This window comes from Symphalangus syndactylus, chromosome 16 (genome assembly GCF_028878055.3).
Source record: "Symphalangus syndactylus isolate Jambi chromosome 16, NHGRI_mSymSyn1-v2.1_pri, whole genome shotgun sequence".
Taxonomy (NCBI): Eukaryota; Metazoa; Chordata; class Mammalia; order Primates; family Hylobatidae; genus Symphalangus; species Symphalangus syndactylus.
In genome coordinates this window covers 101,485,771-101,506,343 of record NC_072438.2, presented here as the reverse complement: position 1 = coordinate 101,506,343, position 20,573 = coordinate 101,485,771, and the positions used below count along the sequence as shown (strand labels likewise).

General features: G+C 62.3%; 1 protein-coding gene and 1 long non-coding RNA gene across 4 annotated transcripts in view; one reads left to right on the top strand and one right to left on the bottom strand.

Moving 5' to 3' along the window:
- Positions 1–1,419: 1,419 nt before the first annotated feature.
- SLC9A3 (solute carrier family 9 member A3) overlaps positions 1,420–20,573 on the bottom strand; it is a 51,093-nt gene continuing 31,939 nt past the window's right edge. Inside the window, exons 2-17 of one of the 3 annotated variants that reach the window (XM_055246136.2) lie at positions 19,145–19,447; positions 17,250–17,410; positions 14,835–14,913; positions 14,196–14,373; positions 13,309–13,529; positions 12,609–12,811; positions 12,132–12,194; positions 11,857–11,927; positions 10,160–10,289; positions 7,599–7,711; positions 6,762–6,891; positions 6,428–6,604; positions 6,244–6,316; positions 5,776–5,886; positions 5,087–5,336; positions 1,420–4,254 (exon numbers count right to left, since the gene is read on the bottom strand). In XM_055246136.2, coding sequence (XP_055102111.1) covers positions 4,251–4,254; positions 5,087–5,336; positions 5,776–5,886; positions 6,244–6,316; positions 6,428–6,604; positions 6,762–6,891; positions 7,599–7,711; positions 10,160–10,289; positions 11,857–11,927; positions 12,132–12,194; positions 12,609–12,811; positions 13,309–13,529; positions 14,196–14,373; positions 14,835–14,913; positions 17,250–17,410; positions 19,145–19,447 — 2,267 coding nt within the window. In that variant the 3' untranslated portion in view covers positions 1,420–4,250. Of the gene's footprint in view, positions 4,255–5,086; positions 5,337–5,775; positions 5,887–6,243; positions 6,317–6,427; positions 6,605–6,761; positions 6,892–7,598; positions 7,712–10,159; positions 10,290–11,856; positions 11,928–12,131; positions 12,222–12,608; positions 12,812–13,308; positions 13,530–14,195; positions 14,374–14,834; positions 14,914–17,249; positions 17,411–19,144; positions 19,448–20,573 lie in introns of all 3 variants that reach the window. The other 2 variants (XM_055246135.2, XM_055246133.2) reach the window with 2 other exon arrangements.
- LOC134732775 (uncharacterized) lies at positions 6,486–11,184 on the top strand. Its single transcript, XR_010116295.1, has 2 exons — positions 6,486–6,566; positions 6,671–11,184. It is a non-coding gene; the product is annotated as an uncharacterized lncRNA (long non-coding RNA).

Below are 20,573 nucleotides of genomic sequence, written 5' to 3'. Positions count from 1 at the left end.
TCTACAGCATCTGCCTTCAATGGTAGCATCATTTTGCACGTTAATCTGTAATTTTTTTCCAAAGCTAATCAAGGCATTACCCCAGAGGCCGGGCGCAGTGGCTCACGCCTGTAATCCCAGCACTTTGGGAAGCCAAGGTGGGTGGATCACTTGAGATCAGGAGTTTGAGACCAGCCTGGCCAACATGGTGAAACCCCATCTCTACTAAAAATACAAAAATTAGCCAGGTGTGGTGGTGCATGCCTGTAATTCCAGCTACTTGGGAGGCTGAAGCAGAACTGCTTGAACCCCGGAGGCAGAGGTTGCAGTGAGCCGAGATTTCACCACTGCACTCCAGCCTGGGCAACAGACCAAGACTCCCGTCTCAAAGGAGGGGGGGAATTACCCAGGATGAGCAGGGAGTCCTGGGTCCTGGTGCTCAGAGGGGCAGACCCCTGTGCTCTCTTAATTTACAGAAAAGTATTGATTCGGTTGAGTGAGTGAAAGGCATCGACCTTCATTCCTCCTCTCGTCTGTGTATACAGCGCCTCGTTCCCTCCATCCCTGTCTGTCTCAGAGCCCCAGGGACTCGCAGATGGGAGAGGCGGGGGTGTCAGCGGGGCCATCTGTTCCTGTGAGGACCTCCTATGGCTGCTCATGGGCCACAGGTACTCCAGCCTGAGGACATGCTTTGTTTGCTCTCAAGACGTTTTTGAGATGGCAGAGTTGACATTTTGCTTTTATTTCATCCTCACAAGATGTGAAAAATTCACAAATAGGACTTCTTGAAAGAATCAAAACAACTTAAGTAACTGAGACGTAAAAGCAGCTCTTACGAGCCTCAGGGGCTCAGAAGAGGGTCTCTTCCCAGGGCGTCCGGCGGGCGCGCTGTTCCACGTGCCTCTGAACCCAGCTTCCCGCTTAGCAGGCCTTGAGTGCACCTGGCATACGGTAAGTAAGTGCTCAGTAAATGCATATGAATTAAAATTCGTAGTGCTCACAGTCATTAGAGTGCCCCTTGTAAGACTGAAAAATGCGTTTATTTTCCCACTGAGGGAATTCTTATTACTTCTGGAATGAGCGCCCAGGGCGAACGGTGGTGAGTGTGCAGCCCTCACTGGTGTTTTGCTCTGATTCTGTGTGAGGGTCACCACTAGGCCCCATGGTCACTGGTCACATCCTCCTCAGGGGTGCCTGCAATGACAGGCCTCCCCAGGGGGCTCAGATCCAGGGGTCGCTCCACAGCTGCGTCCAGCAGCTTCCTCACACCAGCTAGGAAGGGCAGCAACAGCACACGCACACACACATGCACACAGGCGCACACACACGCATGTATAAGTGCTAATTTTGGGGCAAAGTGATGTGTACCTACAGGAGACTGCTCCTTAAATTCTCATAGGTGGATGATTTCTCTTTTATAAACAAAGTTTGCACCCAAAATGCCTTGAAATGTTTTTAATAGAATTGATCTAGCAATCGTTCAGGATTTCGGTGATGGGCCCTCCCTGTCTGGACACTGCCAACCCACAGCTGGAGGGGCACTTAAGGCACGTCATTTTGTGATTAGAATTACACAAAGTTTGATTAATACTATAGCTGCAAAATTAACATACACAATTTTCACTCATAATTTAAAATATTTTGATGAAATTCTTTGCTTTCACAATAGATCAATAATACACAGTATATTGAACTCTGTAACAAAATTATTTTTGAGAAAATACAGAAGTGAGAAAGTGATTTCCTCAATTTGTTTATAGTCTATCACAAAGTAGGCCAAAGTTCAGTATTAAATAGATATCCTAATAAAAGAAGTTTTTACAAGTTTTCCTAAGGAAATACATTCATAAGACTGTTTACCTTCTGTTTGACAGCAGTGACAGGAACATGGAGATGCCCACTCATGACGAGTCCCTAGCACTCGGCCCCTGGCACCCACAGCCCCGGGCATGCTCCATCACCTGGTGGGGAGCAGCCTGGGCGGCTGTGAGTGAGGTGTTCTCACTGGAACTCTGGTTCCATGTTTGTGTTTAGCCTGTGCAATTCTCGTAAACACAGAACACCTGCCTGCCCACCCCCGGTGCTGCAGACTGACCGGTCAAGGAGGCGTTGGTGAGTGTTGTGTTCACCATGTGGAGATCAGGCGGCAATTACCACATCTTCTTTGCTGACTTTGGTAACTGGGTGTCCAGGGAGGAGCGACCGGGAGTGGCCAAGCAGTTGCCTGGACTCAGCTTCTGACTCTGCAGCCAGGAGTCAGATGCAGGCCCAAGGGTCCAGGGGAGTTGTTCAGCGCCTGGAATCGCCATGCACTGCGCTGTGGGCCGCACGACACGCCTGCTCTGTTCTCCCAGGCACAGACAGGCACTTGGAAGGCAGCTCTGCTCCTCTGGCCACCCGGAGACCTCCCAGCAGTTCAGATGGAACAAACTGGGCCCCTGTCAGAACACCCACTCGTGCCGGGAAGGCCAGGCCTCGGCCTGCTCCGATGAACCTCGGGATGGTGGCTGTAACAGGGAACCAGGGCTGGCCTTGGATCTGTCCAGTAGGGTCACTGACTGGGCTGGGTTTGCTGCAGAGAAGATGGCTGCATTTTGTGCTCAGAGTTGGTTGAAATGGCTATGAAGTGCGGAGAATGACCACTGAATCCCAAAAAGTCACTGCGCTTGATCTGATCCAAATAAATAACAGTGACTGCAGTTAGGCTCGAGAGCTTCTCCAGAGCAGTGGTCATGGAGGCTTTTGTGTGGCTGACGCTTCCCTTTTTCACAACAGTAAAAAGCTATCAATGGGAAATTGTGGACTTTTCCCACCAGGGACTCAATGTGCAATATTCACTCAACATAAAACTCTTAACAACAACTCCTGACAGGTGACTGTCAACACTCGATCTAAGACGTGAATAGTTTAATTTTCCTGAGCAAGGAGCTGCGAGTCTAGCTTTAGAAAAGCCCCTACGAGTGTCCACCTCCACCGTGCAGACAGGTTTCAGGTGGGTTGGACCCTGTGGAACTTGCCGTCTGAGGGATGGATGGACTCCGAGCACCCTCCCCGGCTCAGCACCCGCGGCCTCCGCCCACTCAATGGACAGCGCCTCCCAGAGCTTAGGCTGGATGGTCTCCCTGCAGAGGACCAAGAGCTCTGTCCAAGGCCTCGCCCTGGGACGCTGGAAGGAGTGGGAAAGGTCAGGGGTCCGGGGTCTAGGACAGGCCCAGGGGTCTCAGCAGGTTCTCCTTGGAGGGCCTGAGCCTGGTAGAGGGGGCAGCGCCCGCCCTGGGCCCCTCCATGCCCCTTGGTTTGTTAAGGGGGCCAGAGCAGCTGCTGGGCCCCACCATCCACTTAAGGACTGGCCGTGATTCTTGGCAAGCTCCGCCCGCCAGGCCACCTCTCACCCAGCCAGGACACCCCGGGCGACCTCCGCGCCAGGTGCGACAGCTCAGGCCGGAGACCTGGTCTGTGGGGACGGGCCGTGTCCGGGGCCGCCGCCCTGAGACCGGGCGCAGGCAGGACGGAACCTGGGGGGGGAAACGGGGCAGGTACTGGCTTTAGGAGTCTAAATCCCCAAACGCTGAGCAGACGGAAGACGTTCCTGCCACTTTACCTGCAGCTCAAAGACCTGGCGAGGGCCTGGAAACGGCGCTGGGCCTGCAGCCGCTGCAGGTCAGGCCCTGAGTCATGGCGCTCGGGAGGTCCCTGAGTAGGTCCCCGGGGAGAGGCGCGGGGCTCGGTTGCGGGGGGCCCGGAGCCTTGGGCTGGTTTCACGCAAATCGTTCGGAGCGAGCCTCGGTTTCCCGGCGGCGGTGGGAAGGGGCGCGAGCGGCCAGCCTTAGCGCGCGGACCCTTCCCGCCGGCGGCGTCACAGCGGCGTCTCCTCCTGCTCCAGCGCGTGCGGTGGTGCGTGGCACGAGGGCGGCAGCGACGCCAGCTTCAGCAGCGCGGGGCGGCGCCGCGCGCGAGGCCGCTGGAACGAGCGCCGGCTGTGCACGCGGCGCGCCGCCGCCGAACGCGCGTGCGCACTCGGCAGCCCCCGGCGCTCCGGCCCCGCCCCCGGTGCAGGCCCCGCCCCCGGCTCGCGCTCGGGCGGCTCTGCGGGCGCTGGCGCGGCGCTCTCGGAGTTCTGCGCAGGCGCTGGCGTGGGCGAGGCGGGGCTCGGGGAGCGCGGTCGCTGTAGGCGCGCGGGGATCTGGGGTTTTTCGGGGACGGCGGCGGCGGCAGTGGGCAGACTGTGGCGCGGGGACGAGCGTCCGGTCAGCGGCGTGTCGGAGCCGGTGTCACCTGCGGGAGAGCAGGGCGTGAGCGGCGCGCGGAGCCCGGGCGCTGGGGCGGGAGGGGCGTCCCCGGGGGGGCTCAGCTCTCCCCGAGCCCGGCGGCTCTCGCCTCCCACCCGCCGCGCACCCCAGGCTCGGCGTCCGCTGGGGCTTCCTCCCAGGACCCGGGTTCGCGGGGCAGAGGCGGAAGCAGCAACAGCGAAGCCCCAGCCCGGCCCCGCCACGTCTCACCGCCGGGGGTCCCGGGACAGCGGCCTCCTCCGCGCAGGAAGGTCCCGCCCCAGGCCCTGCAGCGCGGAGGGTCAAGGTCCCCAAGGGGGAAACCTGCTTCCTCCATCTCAAACCGCCCTGGCGTCCCCCGGGTGCCTCCCAGGCCCCCAGAGGGAGCTCAGAAAGCCCAGACCCTGTGGCCCGCCCCTCTCCCTGCTCTGAGCTGGAGGCAGAGTCCGGGTCTGCGGGGCCGGCCCTCCCTGTATCCCTGTGAGAGGGTCGGGGACCCAGGGCGTCTGTCTGGCTCCCCCCAGCCCTGCTGTCAGCTCCCTGGGAGCGCAGGAGTTGGACTCGTGGACTAGCTTTCGGAGCCACCTAAAGGAAATCTCAGGCGGCCCTGGTGCCCTCAGCTCCGTGGGAGCAGCAGAGACTCCAGAGTCTCTCTGTCCGGGCTCCTGAGGGAGGTGCGGCCAGCAGGGCGCTAGAGGAGGAAGAGGGGCTGCTGGAGAGAGAGCGAGCCAGGTTCAGGTCCAGGGAGGAGGAGAGAGACAGAGCGCGCGAGGCGGAGACCTGCAGGGAGAGGAGCTGCGGAGAGAGGGGTTAGGCGGCGGGAGGCCCGGGAGCGTTACATGTGTGTGGACTCGGGGAGGGCGGCGGGGGGCCGCTCCTCGGGGCCGTCTGCCTGCAGGAAGGAGTCCACGGACTTGCTGCTGAGGCGTAAGGGCATCAGGCGGCGGAAGGTGCCGGGAGAGTGGGGAATCTGCGTGCGGGCCCTCTGCGAGGGGACCACCGTCTCCCCGGGAGACAGCCAGGGCGGCAGCCTGGTCAGGAGGCTGCGGTCCAGGGTCTCGTCCGGAGAAAACACAGGGTTGTCAATTCCTAGGAGAGAGGGCAGCGGCCGGTCAGCCTCCTGAGAGCCCCGCGGCGGCAGGGGAGGCCTCGCCGGGGCCGTCACCTGCTGGGTGCCCTGGAAGGTTAGGGTCACCTGGAATAGGGTCACCGGGAAGGTTAGGGTCACTTGCCTTTCAGGTTGCAGGCCCTTCCCCCACGTCCATGACCTCACACGCCACAGGCAGCACAGGTAACGTCTCCCTTCCCTCAAGACACAGCCCGCCTGCTCCCTGCCTGGCCCACGTCTCCCCGGACAGCAGCCTCCGAGTTGGTTGAGGGGGCACTCTGCGTGCCAGGCAGGGCCCTTGAGAACCCACAGGAGACCCCACCCCCCAGGTCCCAGTGTCCCTGTCCAGTGACCGAGCTCCCTCCTGGGGCAGCAGGAGCCACCCCTCCCTTAGCCACGACGCCTGTGCCCCGTCCCCACCTGCAGGGGAGTCTGACGCTGTGTCCTTGGTGACACTGGCCAGGAACTCGATTCCCCCACTCATCTCCTCATCATAGTTGGGGGGCTCCTCGGTGTCTGAAAGTTCCAAGTCTGGGGGAGAGAGGCTGGGTTGAGGACTGGGGTCACTGGGGGGCTGTCCTCATAGCCCAGTCAGCAGCGTCCATCAGCTCTGGGCACAGAGGTGCAGGGGGTCGGGACCCACAGAGAGGAGGGCTAAACCGCAGGGCTGGGGGAGGGCGAGGAGGGACCCCACTTGGAGGGCAGTGTCCCTGGAACCCTATCCTGGATGGGTCTGCAGCTGGGGCCCTGACTATGCCTCCCCTGCCTGGGTGGCTGGAGGGTCCCCAGAGGGGAAGGTCCTGAGAGGGGAGGTTTCCAAGAGGGGAGGGCTGGGGCTGGGAGGTGGCGGCTCCCAGTCCCAGCGTTCCTGCAGGGCCCCCAGCGCACCTTTCTCCTTGATGGTGAAATTCTGCACAGGGCTCTCCATGGGCAGCTTCCCATTGGGGATGCTGCTGTTTCTCTGCGGAGCAAACGTGAAGCTGCTCACAGACCCCGACACAGCCACACCCAGCCCTGACTGCCCCCGCTCCAGGCCCCAGCCCCGCCAAGCCTCCTGGTGACCTGGCCTCACCCGCTTCTGGGCACGCTCCCGCTTGTACAGCTTGGCCGCCTTCTTGTTCTGGTTGAGCCCCAGCTTGGTCGACTTGAAGGACTCCAGGCGCTTCCGCATGGTCCTGTGGAAGATTTCCCGGTCCTGTTTCTCGTCCTCGGTGGGCGTGAGCTCGTGTCGGCTGTACAGATGCTTGTACTGCGGGATCGGGCACGGAGGTCACAGCTGTGCCCAGCGCCAGACACTCTTGCCCTCCTGCCACAGGAGCTGACCACGGTGGTCCCAGGAGGGGACGAGGAAGCCGCCCCACAGGGGTCCCTGCGGGCTCCTCCAGCCCCCAGCCCGCGGTGCCCACCTCCTGCCGCGGCTTGTACAGGTACTGCTGCAGGGTGTGGTGCGTGACCATGTCCTCTGCGTCCCGGATGCTCCGCCGCCGCTGCTCCAGAGACTGCATGTCCAGGCAGACGGCGCTGACATTTTCTCTCCTGCGCGGGGACCAGCGCTGAGCCACACAGGCTCCCTCAGGGCGGGGTCTCCTGCGCGCCCCTCGCCTTCCCAAGGCAGGCGTCTAGCTCTGGCTGTCTCCTGCACACCCCTCGCCTTCCCACGGTGGGCATCTGGCCCTGGCTGCCTCCTGCCCGCCCCTCACCTTCCCACGGTGGGCACCCGGCTGGGGCACGGGGACATCTGCCGCCTGGCCAGCCCCTTCTCCCCTCAGGGCTTAGGCTGACCGCCCACGAGGCCTTCTCGGCCTCCTGTCTGACGTGGATCCCTTTCCTTACTGGTCCCCCTCCAAAGCCCTGGCTGTGAGACTCAGGGACCCCAGCATCTGCACACCTGGCAGAGTGGACCTCCCGTGAGAACTGGCTCTGAGCTGTGGAGCCCAGGGCCGGAGGGCGGTAGGGGTGGCATGGGGACCAGGACAGGCTGCTCCTGGCCAGGGGCAAACATGTCAGGCCCGGCCCCCAATCCGCTGCTGCCCCTCCCTTTCGCCTTCCATCCAGCACTAAGGGAGTCTGGCCACTGCCTAACACAGGAGCGCTTGTGGGAGGAGACACCCACCCCCTCTTTCTGCACCTCTCCCCTCTTCCATGCCACCCCCAGGCCAGGAGCCACCCCAGCCCCGTCTGTGACTCTCAGCTCCCGAGGCTGGGCTCTTCCCCAGGGAAGCTGCATGACTGTGGCCACGTACAGGAGGTAGGAGACAGAGGCCTCCACGGTGGACGATCGTGGCGTGAAGTCCACGTTGACCACGTTGTCGGTGCTGGGGGAGCGGATGAAGGCCAGGGACCCGCGGCGCTCTCCCTGTGGTCAGGAAGCAGCCCGGTCAGTGGCCTGAGCAGCCAAGCCCTAGCTGCTGCCATTGTGTGCCCTGGGGGGAAGCACCCAGAGCTCAGGGCCCAGGGAAGGCCTTGAGACCTGAGCCCCGGGTTCACGCCTCACAGCTGCAGAGGGAGGGATGGAGATGCCAGAACCAGGAGATCAGATTTTGCGCCCCTGTCTGCCTGTCTGAGGCTACAGCCAGTTTGCTGCCTGAACTGGGCAGAGGTAATGCTTGTAGGAGGACACAGTGGTCTGAGTGTGAAGGGGTAAAGCTGCCTGGGACTTGGGATGTGTCTGGGGAAACTGTTGATACTGTGGAATCATTGAAGTGGTCTGTGTCCCTGCCGGAGGCCCTAAAACCCCATTGGCCTCATGTCCAGAACTGAATCAGGTAGAGAACGGAGCAGAGCTCGACGAGGCACAGAAGCCGCACAGCTGAGTGCCAGAGGACGGAAGTGGGGCCGCCTATGTGTCCTCAGACCCCACCTGCCTGATGGCAGGGCCTGGAGAGCGTGAGGTTGTGCAGGAGCACGGGGCAGTGGGCTTATGGCTGGAGTCAGGGTCCCCAGGGCCAGCGGGGGCACGGGTGTGGAGGGAGCATCAGCTCACTGCGCTCAGACCTCCCAGGTGGGCACCCGCGCCGCCCTGCGGTGTGCAGGATGCTCCCAGGAAAGTCCCCGGGGTCGGGCGGGTGCCACTGTTCCCACTGAAGATGCGGCCCCCAGTTCACTGCCCACTCCGGGGGGCTTTGATGGTCATTGGTTCTGAGGGCCCTCTGCCTACTCTTTTGCTTCTAAATCCAGCATCTTCTGTACGACCTTTGTCCCTCTCCTGCCACCCGGTGAAGACAGACGTGAGGGTTGGGGAGCCACGGTGCTAACCGCCACTCTGGGCAGCACAGGCGAGGGCTGTGGGGCACCCGGGCGCGTGGCGGCTTTGGAGGGGCTGCTCCCCACACCACTTCCCCTGCCCCTGCCGAGCCCCACACTGTGGGGTGGGGGGTGTAGGGAGAGAGCAGCTGCCCTGTGTGAGAGCCAGGAGGGACACTGGGCAGGCGGATGCTACCCCAGGTGTGGAGACCCCGCTACTGAGTGACCGGGAGGAGCCCACAGGCTCCCCACATGCAGCTGAGCCCAGGGTCATGGTCATGGGTCGTGGGTCCAGGACAGTGGCTGGTGTGGTTGGGGGAGAGGCTCAAGGCCCGCCTGCTGCCTGCTGGCCTTGTCACCCATGTGGGGGTGAGGGGAGCCCGCCAGAGCCTAGAGCCCCCACTGCCCCTTCCCACCCTCCAGCCAGGCTCCAGGCCGCCTAGGGCCAGAGTATCTGAGCTTTCTCTCGCTTGCCAGGCCTGTGGTTTGGGGGTTTGTGTGGAGCCTGGTCCCGGAGCCCTCTTTCCTGATCTGCACTGGCTGGCCCTCCTGACAGCCCCAGGCCCCCGTGCCCTCTGCCAGGAGGCACCTTGCCACTGGGCGTGGCCCCAGTCACAGGTGGCACGTCTGGGGTGAATGCACGTCAGTGGAGGCAGTCATTCTGTCTGAATGAATGGAGTTTGCTGGCTCTCTGTGTGAGGGTCTGCAGGGTTTGGCAGGACAGGCCTTTCCCTCCTGTGAGAGCACCGACCCTGACCGGCTGCTGGACGAGGGCACCAAAGCTCGCTAGGGATGGCTCTGTCCTTAGGGAGGAGCTGCAGAATCCCTGCAGCTGTGCCCCCAGGCCCTGTCTTGCACAGTTCCTGCAGCCAGAGCGCCCCTGGGGAGGTCAGGGCAGGCCGGGGAGGCTGAGGCCCACCTGCCATAGTGGGCAGGTGCAGGAGCCAGGGGCGGCAGTGGCCTCGGGGCTGGGTGGGGCGCCTGGCCTCTGGTCTCTGGAGCAGTCAGGGGCTCTGCGGACGCTGAGAAGCAGCTCACAGTGGACTGGGAGATGCTGGAGCAGCCTCAGAGCCATGGCCGGCCCACAGCGGGAGATGGCCCTGCTGCTGCCTCTCCACCCGTGCATGTGGGCCTGTGGGCACCTACGTGTGCTGGGGCAGGCCGGGCTGTATTGGGACCGGGTCCCGTAACAGCCTGCCTGCTTACCATCCACTCCCATCTCCGGGGAAAGCAAGGGAGCTTGGGGTCCTAGGACCTGACCTCAACGCTAACCCCCACCAGCACCACAGTCACCAGGGAGCTCGGGGTCCTAGGACCTGACCTCAGCGCTCACCCCCACCACCACCACAGTCACCAGGGCTCTGTGACTCAGTTTACCCCACATGAGAGCCCCTGGGATTCCCAGGGCATCAGAAGGCCCATCAGCCTCCTGTGAACTGCTGGGGTGGGCCTGGCCTTGGGACGTGGGTGCAGGGGCCTCTCCTCACTGCCCCTATGGCACCCACAGCCAGTGCCCGAACCTGCTGCAGCCCCGACCCCGCAGAGCAAGCGGCTCTGCTACCTCAGCCACGTAGCTGATGGCATCCTTCAGGTTCAGCTCGTGGAAGACATTCAGGATCCGGTCTCGAGACTTCTGGGCCGACCGTCTCATGAGGACCCTGCTGAGGAACTTCCGGTCGAAGTGGGACCACCTGTAGGGACAGACCTCGGGTGTGAGCCTCAGGTGACAGGTGCCCTGCAGCCCGCCGGACGCGTGGCCTGGCCCCTTCTCTCCTGAATTTTATTTGCTATAGTGACCCTGTAGGCGCATTTAAAATGAGGAAAGCAGCCCCTGCCACACGCCCAGGCCGTCCGCCGTTCTCCTGCCTGTCCTGTTGGATGGAGGCCGCCTCCTCCAGAGGGTGGCTCAGGACAGGGTGGGCGTCAGGCTTGGTCGGGCAAGGGGGCTCCGGCCATGTGGGGGGGACTTTCAGCTGCACAGGAGGAAAGGCAGGGGCGGACAGATGCCCTGAGCCCTTAAGACCTGTGAGAGCCAAGCTGACCAGAATGAGGTTTTTTTAGCCTAATAGAATTAGAGTATTCACCGGTTATCCGGATCAGAAGGGATGGTGGCCTGGCCGGATTTAGAGGAAACTCTGGGGCACAAGGAGGTGATGCCTGTCACTCTTGGACATGGGTGCAGCCACCAGAGCTGCCCCCCGGGGCAGAGGGTAGGCCTGGGTGAGCTTGTGTGCTCACACCTGGGCAGGCCCCGCGGCAGCAATGGCGGCTCTCCTGTACAGGCTGAGTTTCAGCCACACCAGGAAGTCAAAGCTAACTGAGGCCGTGGCTTCAGAGACCCCCGGGATGGCCCCTGGGAGGCCAAGGAGTCGGGGACTGGGTACCTGGAGCAGAGTCACTGTGGCCACGGAGAACCGCAGCTGAGCTTTATGAAGCCACGTGGCCACACCTCCCGGTGCCCCCACCCCCACCGAACACAGATCCCTCAGAAAATGGGAACCAGGGCAAAGTGTATGTGCTACTTACTGGGTTTATTATAAGTGTCACATGTTTTTTTATAATAAAACATAGGTGATTTCACCTTAATGGACAAACTCTTTTTTTTATTTTGGGACGAAGTCTCGCTCTGTCACCAGGCTGGAATGTAATGGTGCAATCTCGGCTCACTGCAGCCTCCACCTCCTGGGTTCAAGCGATTTTTGTGCCTTAGTCTCCTGAGTAGCTGGGATTACAGGCCCACACCACCACCCCTGGCTAATGTTTGTATTTTTAGTAGAGACGGGGTTTCACCATGTTGGCTAGGCTGGTCTCGAACTCCTGACCTCAAGTGATCCACCCGCCTCAGTCTCCCAAAGTGCTGGGATTACAGGCTTGAGCTCCGCCAGACAAAATCATTTTAAATGTTGACTGATACTAACCCTGTTTATGACATGGAGGAAATAATCTATTTTCCTTATTTTCAATTCCTACATAACAATTTGGAATTAATTAGGCCACATGAGAGAGCATCTCTATTCCCTGGAAGGAGCACAGAGAATTCAGCTCCTGTCCCCTCACTCGGTGGCCCCGACTGCTGCCACCAACTCGGCAGCACCTGTGTGTCTGGGGGCACACCTGGCACCTGGCCTCATGGGGCACCGGAGCCCTCACCAAGCCTGGACTCAAACAGTTACGCACGTGGCTTCTGGCTCTTCCGAGTGGAGGATGTTTCCGGAAGCCGGGCTGTGCGACACAGCTGGGGCCGTCCCAGCCACTTACTTGTCTCTGAGATAATTGTGCCCAATCTGTCCAGATATGTCCTCGATGGCCGAGAGGATGTGGTCGAAAGCCTTTCAAGGGAAGAAAGACGTGGGCATCTCAGGGCGGCCAACCGGGGAACATGAGGTGCCCCTCCACTCCTGGCCCAGCCCCGAGGAACCCACCAGCCTCCCCCGCCACCCCCTCCCCCGGCCCGGACGCAGCCTCCTGTCCCCTCCCGGCCCAGCCCCGAGGAACACGCGGTGCCCCCCGCCGCCCCCCAGCCCTGCACGTACGCGGCCGTGCAGCTTCTCGTTGAGCCGAGGGTCCCGGTGTTCGCTCCTCTTCACCTTCAGCCACTGCACCAGGGGCTTGATGGTCAGGCCCTGGAGGACAGCGTCTCGTGGTGCCAGGCAGCCTCTACGTCCCACTGGCCCGGCCGGGTGCACCCACATAGCCACCTGCCCCGGGGCCCACGGACGCCCTCCCTGCTCTCTGGGTGCCCAGCAACCTGCGCCCCTGCTTTGCAGAGGAGGAAGCAGCACCAGGGGCCTCATCCACTAGCGAAGCCCCGGGAAGAACATTTTTAGGACAATTATGCTTCCTCCCCAGTGGGGCCACGTGAAAACCTAGAAAACGGCTCCTAGTTACTAAAATTATAAAACCCAATTAGGGTCTGGAGCCTGGAAATGCTCGTCCTGAAGCGCGGGATGGGCCCAGGCGCCCCTTGCGGGCGGGGCCGAGACCCCAGAGCTGGCTGGGCCGGGCCTCACCTGGAAGATGACGGTGAAGAACACCACGATGATGGTGGTGCTGACAAACAGGTTCTTCTCCTTGACCTTGTCTCCATCCAGAAGCACCACCAGGGCAAAGGCCACGGCCCCACGTAGGCCCCCGTAGGACAGGACCACCTGGTCGATGGGTTCCAGCTGCACCATGCGGTAGCGGTTCAGGAGCCAGGTCTGCAGGACCACACCTGTGGACGGGGCGGGCACTCAGCTCCCCGGTCGCCCTCCCAGCTGCGGGACCCCAGCCCCTCCGGGACAGCGTCTTGGTGGCCAAGCGTGTGCCCACAAAGAACAGCGGCACCCTAGATACGGCGTCCCCACACCACGTCCCTCGTCACCGTCCACCCGGAGCCACACGTGGCCTGGCGTCTCCCCCACACGCTCCGTGCGTCACACACACACGGGTGCCGGGGGATGGGGCTGGGCGGGGCAGGGCTGTCTTGCCTCCCATGCCACTGACCCTGTCTTCAGGCACATCCCGTTGAGTCAGTGGGAAACTAAGTGGTCTCCCTTGGGGTTCCAGAGCCTTCCACCCCAGCCCCAAGGCCGCCACCATCGGGTCCCCTCCTCTGCCTCGCACGGGGCTGCACCTCCATCTCCCTGGGCCCAGTAGAAAGCCTGCGCCTTCCCGGAGACGGTGCCAGCCCATCGGTGGTCCCACGGCCGCAGCCCCGCCCCACCTCACCGATGGCCCGGTACACGGAGATGAAGACCAGCGTCAGGAGTACGAAGGCCGTGTTCCAGGTCCAGATGAACGGGTTCACGGCCGAGATACCCAGGAACATGAAGATGATGGTCTCGGCGCTGCTGGCCAGCATCTTCATGGTGTAGCGCACGGTGGTGGCCGACTGCTCCGAGATATTGGCCTTCACGTACTTCTGACAGCAGATGCCACAGAAGGTGATGCTGCAGGGACAGACGCACCTCAGGACACGGCCACCTGGCCCAGTGCCCAAGGCCCCCATGTCTGCCCAGCCCCCCACGGCCTGCCGCCTGCAGGCCCAGAGTCACAGTCGTGTGGTTACAGGGGGCCTCTCCCTCCCCAGCCAGGCTGGGCCACCAGGGCTCCTGCCCACGGCCCTGCGGGGCCACAGGCGGCTGCCACCATGGTGCAGATAATGGGCACCGGGGCTGCCTGCCAGCAGGGAGGGCAACAAAGGGTTCCAAAGTCCCTCCCCGCCTGACCTGTCTCAGGGTGGGCGCTGCTGTCGGCCCACAGACAATTCAGTGGAAACGCCAACTCCTTATTTTAAAATTTAAATAAATCAAATTCTTCGCCCCACACTGAATTCCCACCCAGCCTGGGAGCGCCAGCAGAGCAGGCGAGGCGATGGGACACTGCTCTGAGGGTCCCGCGCTAGGACAGAGGGCAGGGCAGGCCCTCCACTTCCTGCACTTCCCCTCACGGGGGTTCACGGGGAACTTGGTGATGCAGAGCCCAGGGCTCCTGCCACACACAACCCCGGTGTCCATGCGGCTGGCACCTCCCTCCGAGTTGGGGTCCCCCTGGCTGGCTCGCCCCGCCGGGCCCAGGAGGGCGTGGAGAAGCTCGCGTGTGTGGGAGGGACTCACGCGAGGATGGCCGACAGCGACAGCATCTCGGACGTCAGGTAGGACAGGTAAGAGATGATGAACACGAAGCCGGGCTCGATGATACGCACGTGCTTGGTGAAGCGCGTCACCAGCGACAGCAGGAAGGCGAAGACCACCCCCACCAGCGTGCCCCCCAGGCTCACCACGAAGAAGGACACTGGGGAGAGGACGCCCTTTGTGGCCGTGCTGGCCTTCCGAGCCCTTCCTTGCCAGGGGCCGCCTGGTGAGCCCCGTGGAAGTGCCGGGAGCCCGGGAAACGGGGGTGGATTCCTCACTCTTGGAGATCAGGCCTGGTCTCAGCACCAGCCTTGGTTCAGCAAGAGGAGAGGACCCTCCCGTGTCCCTGGGAGCCTGGCCCCAGGCCCTATCCAGCCGTCTCTCTCAGGGAGACCTGGCTGCCCTCATCCCTGTTCTGGGAAACACCCAGGAACCCCCAGGACCATGTCAAATCGTGTGTGAATCGCTCTGGAAGGGGACGTGACGTGGACAAAGGGCCGAGTGCAGCAGCTTTGAGTGCAAAACTTTTTCCTGCATGGGCTGCGGGCCAGGTGTGGAGAGAAGACAGTCGGCCCCAGAGGAGACACGGCCGCCCACTCCCCCTGACCCACGGCTACACACCTATGCCTTTCACGCAGTCCAAGCCAGTCACATTGTCACCTCCCAGCGCCACGAAAGACTCAAACACGTTGTACAGAACCTGCAGGGAAAACGGGCAGGGCGTTGGGTGGTCCTTGGTTAGCGCCACCCCCTCTCCGGGACCCGGGCCTTGCCGGACTTTGCCCGAGTGTGGAGCCCACGGCACCCGAGGCCGTTGGAAGGAAAATCATCACAGGGCAATGGCCCCCAAAGGGAAGAAGGCCAGAGCCCAGCAGCCAGCAGGACACAGGGGGCAAAAGAATGTTCTGGAGGGGACCAGAAGCTTCGGGAGCAAAGCTGGCCTCTTCCTGTCCTCTGCAAAACAGGGGCAGCTGCAAAGCTCAGCGGCCATTTGAATTCCGGGTCTCATTTACGGAGACAAACCCAGGGTGTCAGTTCGAATGACTGCACTGCTGTGCTGGCTGTAGCCCCTGCGGTCTCTGCACGTTTTTAAACCTTAGCCTGGCAAAGCCTAGAGATAAAATGCGGGGAAACCTTATCCGTGCCCTGGGCTCCAGGCCGAGCAAAGCCCTGGGGAGAACCTGGCTCTGCACCCAGCTCTGTGTCTCTGGCTCCGGTCAAGGTGGGAGAGGACCCTGGGGCAGGCGTGTAAGTTGTGTTTGCAAAGCAGGCTGGGCTGGGGAGGCCCATGAGGGTCCCAGGGTCTCTTGGGGCCTTCTCGGAGCTGGGCTTTTTAATGAAAATCCAGCTGGGAGGGAAGACAGCCTCTCGGGAGACTCTTGCTTCTCCAGGGACGGGAGCTGCAGGGCTGCGGGGCACACGGGGCTGTCACTCTATTCCCGATTAAGTCTCATTTCTCAAATTCCCCTGAGAATATCTTTGTAATCTGGTGTGCGACACCCACAGGACTTTCCTCTTTCCAAAACCCTAAAGGAACATGAGAGGCTGACGGGTTTCAAACCGCAGGCACTTTCAGAGGGGAGAGGAAACTGATCCCACCCTTCCCCCTGGCTGCGTCTGCAGGGTCCTCGGGGCTGGGGGAGGACGGGCAGGGACGGCGCAGGGGCCGGGGCAGTGTGGGGGCTGGGATGGTGTCAGGGCCGGGCCCACGACTGGCCTCACTGACGGTTCCTAAGAGGGCCGCTCTGCACGTGCCCCTCGGATCGCCCCATGACTCACTTCTGGGAGGCAGTGGCCTCATTTGATGGGACTGGCTTTGAAACATCACGATTGCCACTGTGAAGTGGTAACCAGGTTCCTCGGGGTTCCTGAGTCTTCTCCTGGCCTTACTGAGCGCTGATGTGGCCTTTGGGCCTCTGTGGAGGCACCGTCCCCCCTTCCTGGAACACCGTCTCCCCGAGGGACATCCACACACCGCCCGGCTCTGCCGTTGGCACCAGCTCGGTTTCCCTCCCTTCACCTCTGTCATGGGCCAAATTCTGCCCTCGAAATTCCCATGTTAAAGTCCCCAGGACCTGGGCATGTGAGCGTTAAAGAGGGGAGTATGGCACAGTGAGGTCACCGGGGTGGACCCTGATCCAACAGGACCCGTGTCCCTGTGAAAGGAGGCGATTCGGGCACATTCACGCAGGGACGGCCACGTGGGGACACGGGAAGGCACCGTCTGCAAGTGCAGGACTGGGGTCCCGCAGCAGCCCACCGTACTGACACCATGAGCCAGGACGGTGCGAGAATAAATGTCATTCAAGGCACCGGACCTGTGGTACTTTGTTATGGCGGCCCTGGCAGATTACACGGTTCCTATGGGATTTGGTTGTTTGCTTATTCATGTATTTATTTTATTTGAGATGGAGTCTCACTCTGCCACCCAGGCTGGAGTGCGGTGGCGCGATCTCAGCTCACTGCAACCTCTGCCTCCTGGTTTCAGGTGATTCTCCTGTCTCAGCCTCCCCAGTAGCTGGGATTACAGGCGCCCGCCACCATTCTTGGCTAATTTTTGTATTTTTAGTAGAGATGGAGTTTCACCACGTTGGCCAGGCTGGTCTCGAACTGCTGACCTCAGGTGATCCACCTGCCTCAGCCTCCCAAAGTGCTGGGATTACGGGCGTGAGCCACTGCACCCGGCCACTCATGTATTTTTTAGGAACCCAGGAATGGGTGGCAGTAACTGTGGGTCCAAAGTCACAGATGCTCTGGGGACCAGGAGGGCGGGATTTCAACAGCGGCATCATTAACCCTGAAGCTATGGAGTGGGCGGGTCGGGCCTAGTAACTGTGGAAGATCCAAAGAAGCCCTTGCGAAAGCTGCCAGTTGTTCCGAGCTGGGAGGAGGGAGGTGGAGGGACAGGATGCCCCCGGGAGGGGAGTTTGGGGACAGAGTTTCACGCCCTCCTTTGCTGACTGACTGTTGCGGGGTGAGACGGGGCCCAGGCCTCCCACGGCTTGGCTGCTCTGGATCAGTGGTTCTGTTGCTTACCACAGTGACTGCGTCGTTCAGCAGCGACTCCCCAAAGACGATGATGAACAGGACCTCGTTGACATGGACCTCCTCAAACACGGCCAGGACGGCCACCGGGTCCACAGCAGCAATGAGGCTGCCAAACAGGAGGAAGTCCAGCAGCCCGATCTGCAGGTCACCTGGAAGACAAGCCGGGCCGTGGGGCAGCTGCAGGACCTGCCACCTGAGAAGGAGGGCCCTGGGGAGACGCTCAGCTACGGGTCGGGGGTCTGAGCCTGTCTGGCTGGCACTGGTGGTGTGGGGAGCCAGGTCAGCTTCCTGCGTCCCTCCCACAGGCCCCCAGCGTCCTCCAGGGAAGGCTGGTGTCTTCCAAGAGGGCCCATCCCATCTGAGCAAGACAGACAGATAGACAGACAGACAGACTGACCCTGGCCCTCTCCTTCATCTTTGGGTGAATGGAGGCAGGTGGGTGCAGGGGCACTGCATGCTGGGGAGGGATGGGGGCCCATCGCCTGGAGTGACATCCCAGCCCAGGAGAAGCAAGTGGGGCTGACCCAGGACAGGCCTGGGGCCGGGACACACAGCACCTGGGGGCGCAGCCAGGGAGGGGCAGGTGGGAGGGCCATTGGAGGTGTGGGGGCAGATTGTGGGATGAGCAGGGCTGCAGTGGAAGCAAGGGGGCCTGGAAGATGTGGGTCCATGTGGTCCCCAGCTCCCGGCCGGCTTCCCTCCCTGCATCTGCCTGTGGGCTCTGGTGCCCCTCGCTGGGGAGGTTTTACTGAAATCAGTCTCATCCTTCACAAGTCTTTGCCATTCAACCCCGGGTTGCTACAACCCCTGAGGCTTTCCCTTGGGCCCGGTGGCTAGGGCGGCTGCCCCATCTGAGGTGTGTCCTGACCACCTATGGCATCGCCCACGTGACGGGCCTGCCATCCATGAGCCTGTCTGCACCCTCGGCAGCTTTCCCTGGGCTGCGCCTTGTGGGTGATGCTGGATGGCAGGGGCTCCAGGGAGGGGTGAGAGGGCCCCCAGGGACCACGTGCCGGGTGAGGCGGCCCCAACCCGGGAGCTCCTCTTTCTCCATGCTTCTCCTTGGCCTCAGGTTTCAGCCCCTTGATTCCCATGGAGAGGCCGGGCCATGCTCTCCCTTGAACCGGACGGAAAATCACCAATTCTTGTGAGTCGGGTTCAGCTAGTGGATTTGTTTGAGGCTGAGTTCTCAGACTGGTGAGGGTGGCAGGTGCCGGAGGCCTGCGCTCAGCTGTGGGGCCCAGCTGGTCAAAGCTAGTCTCTGCCTGAGGTCCTTGGGCCCAGCCGGTCAAAGCTGTAGCATCCCTGGCAGCAGCGGCGGGCATCAGGGCTGCACCACACCTGGCATATTGGGAGGCACCAACCATGCACGGTCTGGCTCGAGGGCAGGAGGCAGTGCCTGAGAGATGAAGCACCCAAGACCAAAACCACACAGGCAGCTCTGGCTCCGGATTGGCTGCAGCCACATGGGTGCAGCGGTGGCCAAGTGGCTCCGGCACACGGGCTGGGAGGAATGGTGCCCAATACATCAGGCTCTGCAGTCCTCCTCGTCTCCCTGGGACCTGGTGGCTGGCGAGTGTGGACGGACCCCGACCTCTGCCCAGTGCCAGAGGAAGAGCGGCAGCCCCCGGCCACCTGCAGCCCCCCAGCTGAGCTGCCGAGATGGGAACTCCTCCCAAAGCAGAACATGTGCTGGGACCTGGGGACACGCAGGGGACCGGTCTTGGTCACGAGGGCCTACGGGGCTGCCAGCCACGTTTCTCACCTGACACTCCCCGCATGGAGGCCTGGGTGCGGCACCCCGACCTTTCTGAGATGAGGCAGCCCCGCCCCTCCCGGACCCCACCCTGAGCCCGGCTGGGGCAACAGTGGCGCAGACTCACCCATGAGCCCACTGAGGAAGACGCCGTAGAGGGACAGGCCGGTGGTGGCCGCGTTCCACACGGTGCCCACGACGGCGTACAGCAGGATGGTCCCCAGGTTGCCAAAGAAGAGGCGGTTGGGCATGAAGTAGCCGGCGTCCAGCACGATGGGGGGCAGCAGGTAGAAGAAGAAGACGGTGGGTGTCAGGGTGAAGGACGCGATGTGGTCGGCCGCCCAGACGATGCCGCCCAGCACCAGGCCCAGCACGATGAGCAGGGCGCTCTCGGGAACCACGCTGGTGACCTTGTGGGACAGGTGGAACCCTGCAAGGGAAGGGAGGGAGGTCAGGGCCGGGCTGTGGGGGAGGGGAGGGAGGTCAGGGCCGGGCTGTGGGGGAGGGGAAGGGAGGGAGGTCAGGGGGGACTTGTGGAGGAAGGGAGGAAGGTGGGGGGGACTCACAGGGGAGGGGAAGGAGGTCAGGGTGGGACCCATGGGGCAGAGGAGGGAGGTCAGGGTGGGGCCTTGGGAGAGGGCAGGTAGGTGGGGGGAACCCATGGAGGAGGGGATGGAGGTGGGGGAACCTGTGGGGGAGGGGAGGGAGGTGGGGGGACCTGTGGGGGAGGGGAGGGAGGTGGGGGGACCTGTGGGGGAGGGGAGGGAGGTGGGGGGACCTGTGGGGAAGGGGAGGGAGGTGGGGGGGAACCCACAGGGGAGGGAGGTGGGGGCAACCCACAGGGAAGGGGAGGGAGGTGGAGGTCCTGTGGGGGAGGGGAGGGAGGTCCAGGTGATCAGGTCTCACAGGGCCCAGAGCTGCAGGCATCTAAGACCTCCCCCAACTTTTCGGGGAGCCCAAGAGGGCTGGGAAGGAGGAGGGTGCAGGGGCAGCTGCTGGAGCCCTCAGAAGGGAGTCAGTTGGAGGAGGGTGCTATGGGGTGGAGGCCCGTGCTGGGTGGACAGTGTTGGGGGGGACTCTGACCTGCCGTCCCACTGCCCGGCTGGTTCTGGTCCCCCGGACCCCCGACTCGCTCTGTGCCTTTTGCCTTGGTGACCAAGGTCTCAGCTTACCCTGTCCCTGACGTTGTGGCCAGAGCCTGCTCCCACTTGAGGCTGGCTCCGTTTGAGACCCCCTTGGAGGGACCCCATGGAGGCTGTGGCCCCCTCTCCTCGTGCCCCTCTCCTGGGATCACAGCCCCTGGGTGGGGCCTTCTAGGAAGGGTCTCTGGGTCCCGCCACTCCACTCCCCACAGGTGAGCTTGAGGGTGGACAGCAGGCCCTGGGGACCCCCCATGGAGCTTCACCCATCTCCCAGCACCATCGCCCCTGCCAGGACCTCGGAGGCTCTGCCCGGCCCTGTGGATGGGGGTGCAGGCACCAACCTATCTGGGCCATGTCTCCTGTGTTTTAATTGGACTCAAAAAAAAAAAAAAAAAAAAAAAGGTGATGAGAATT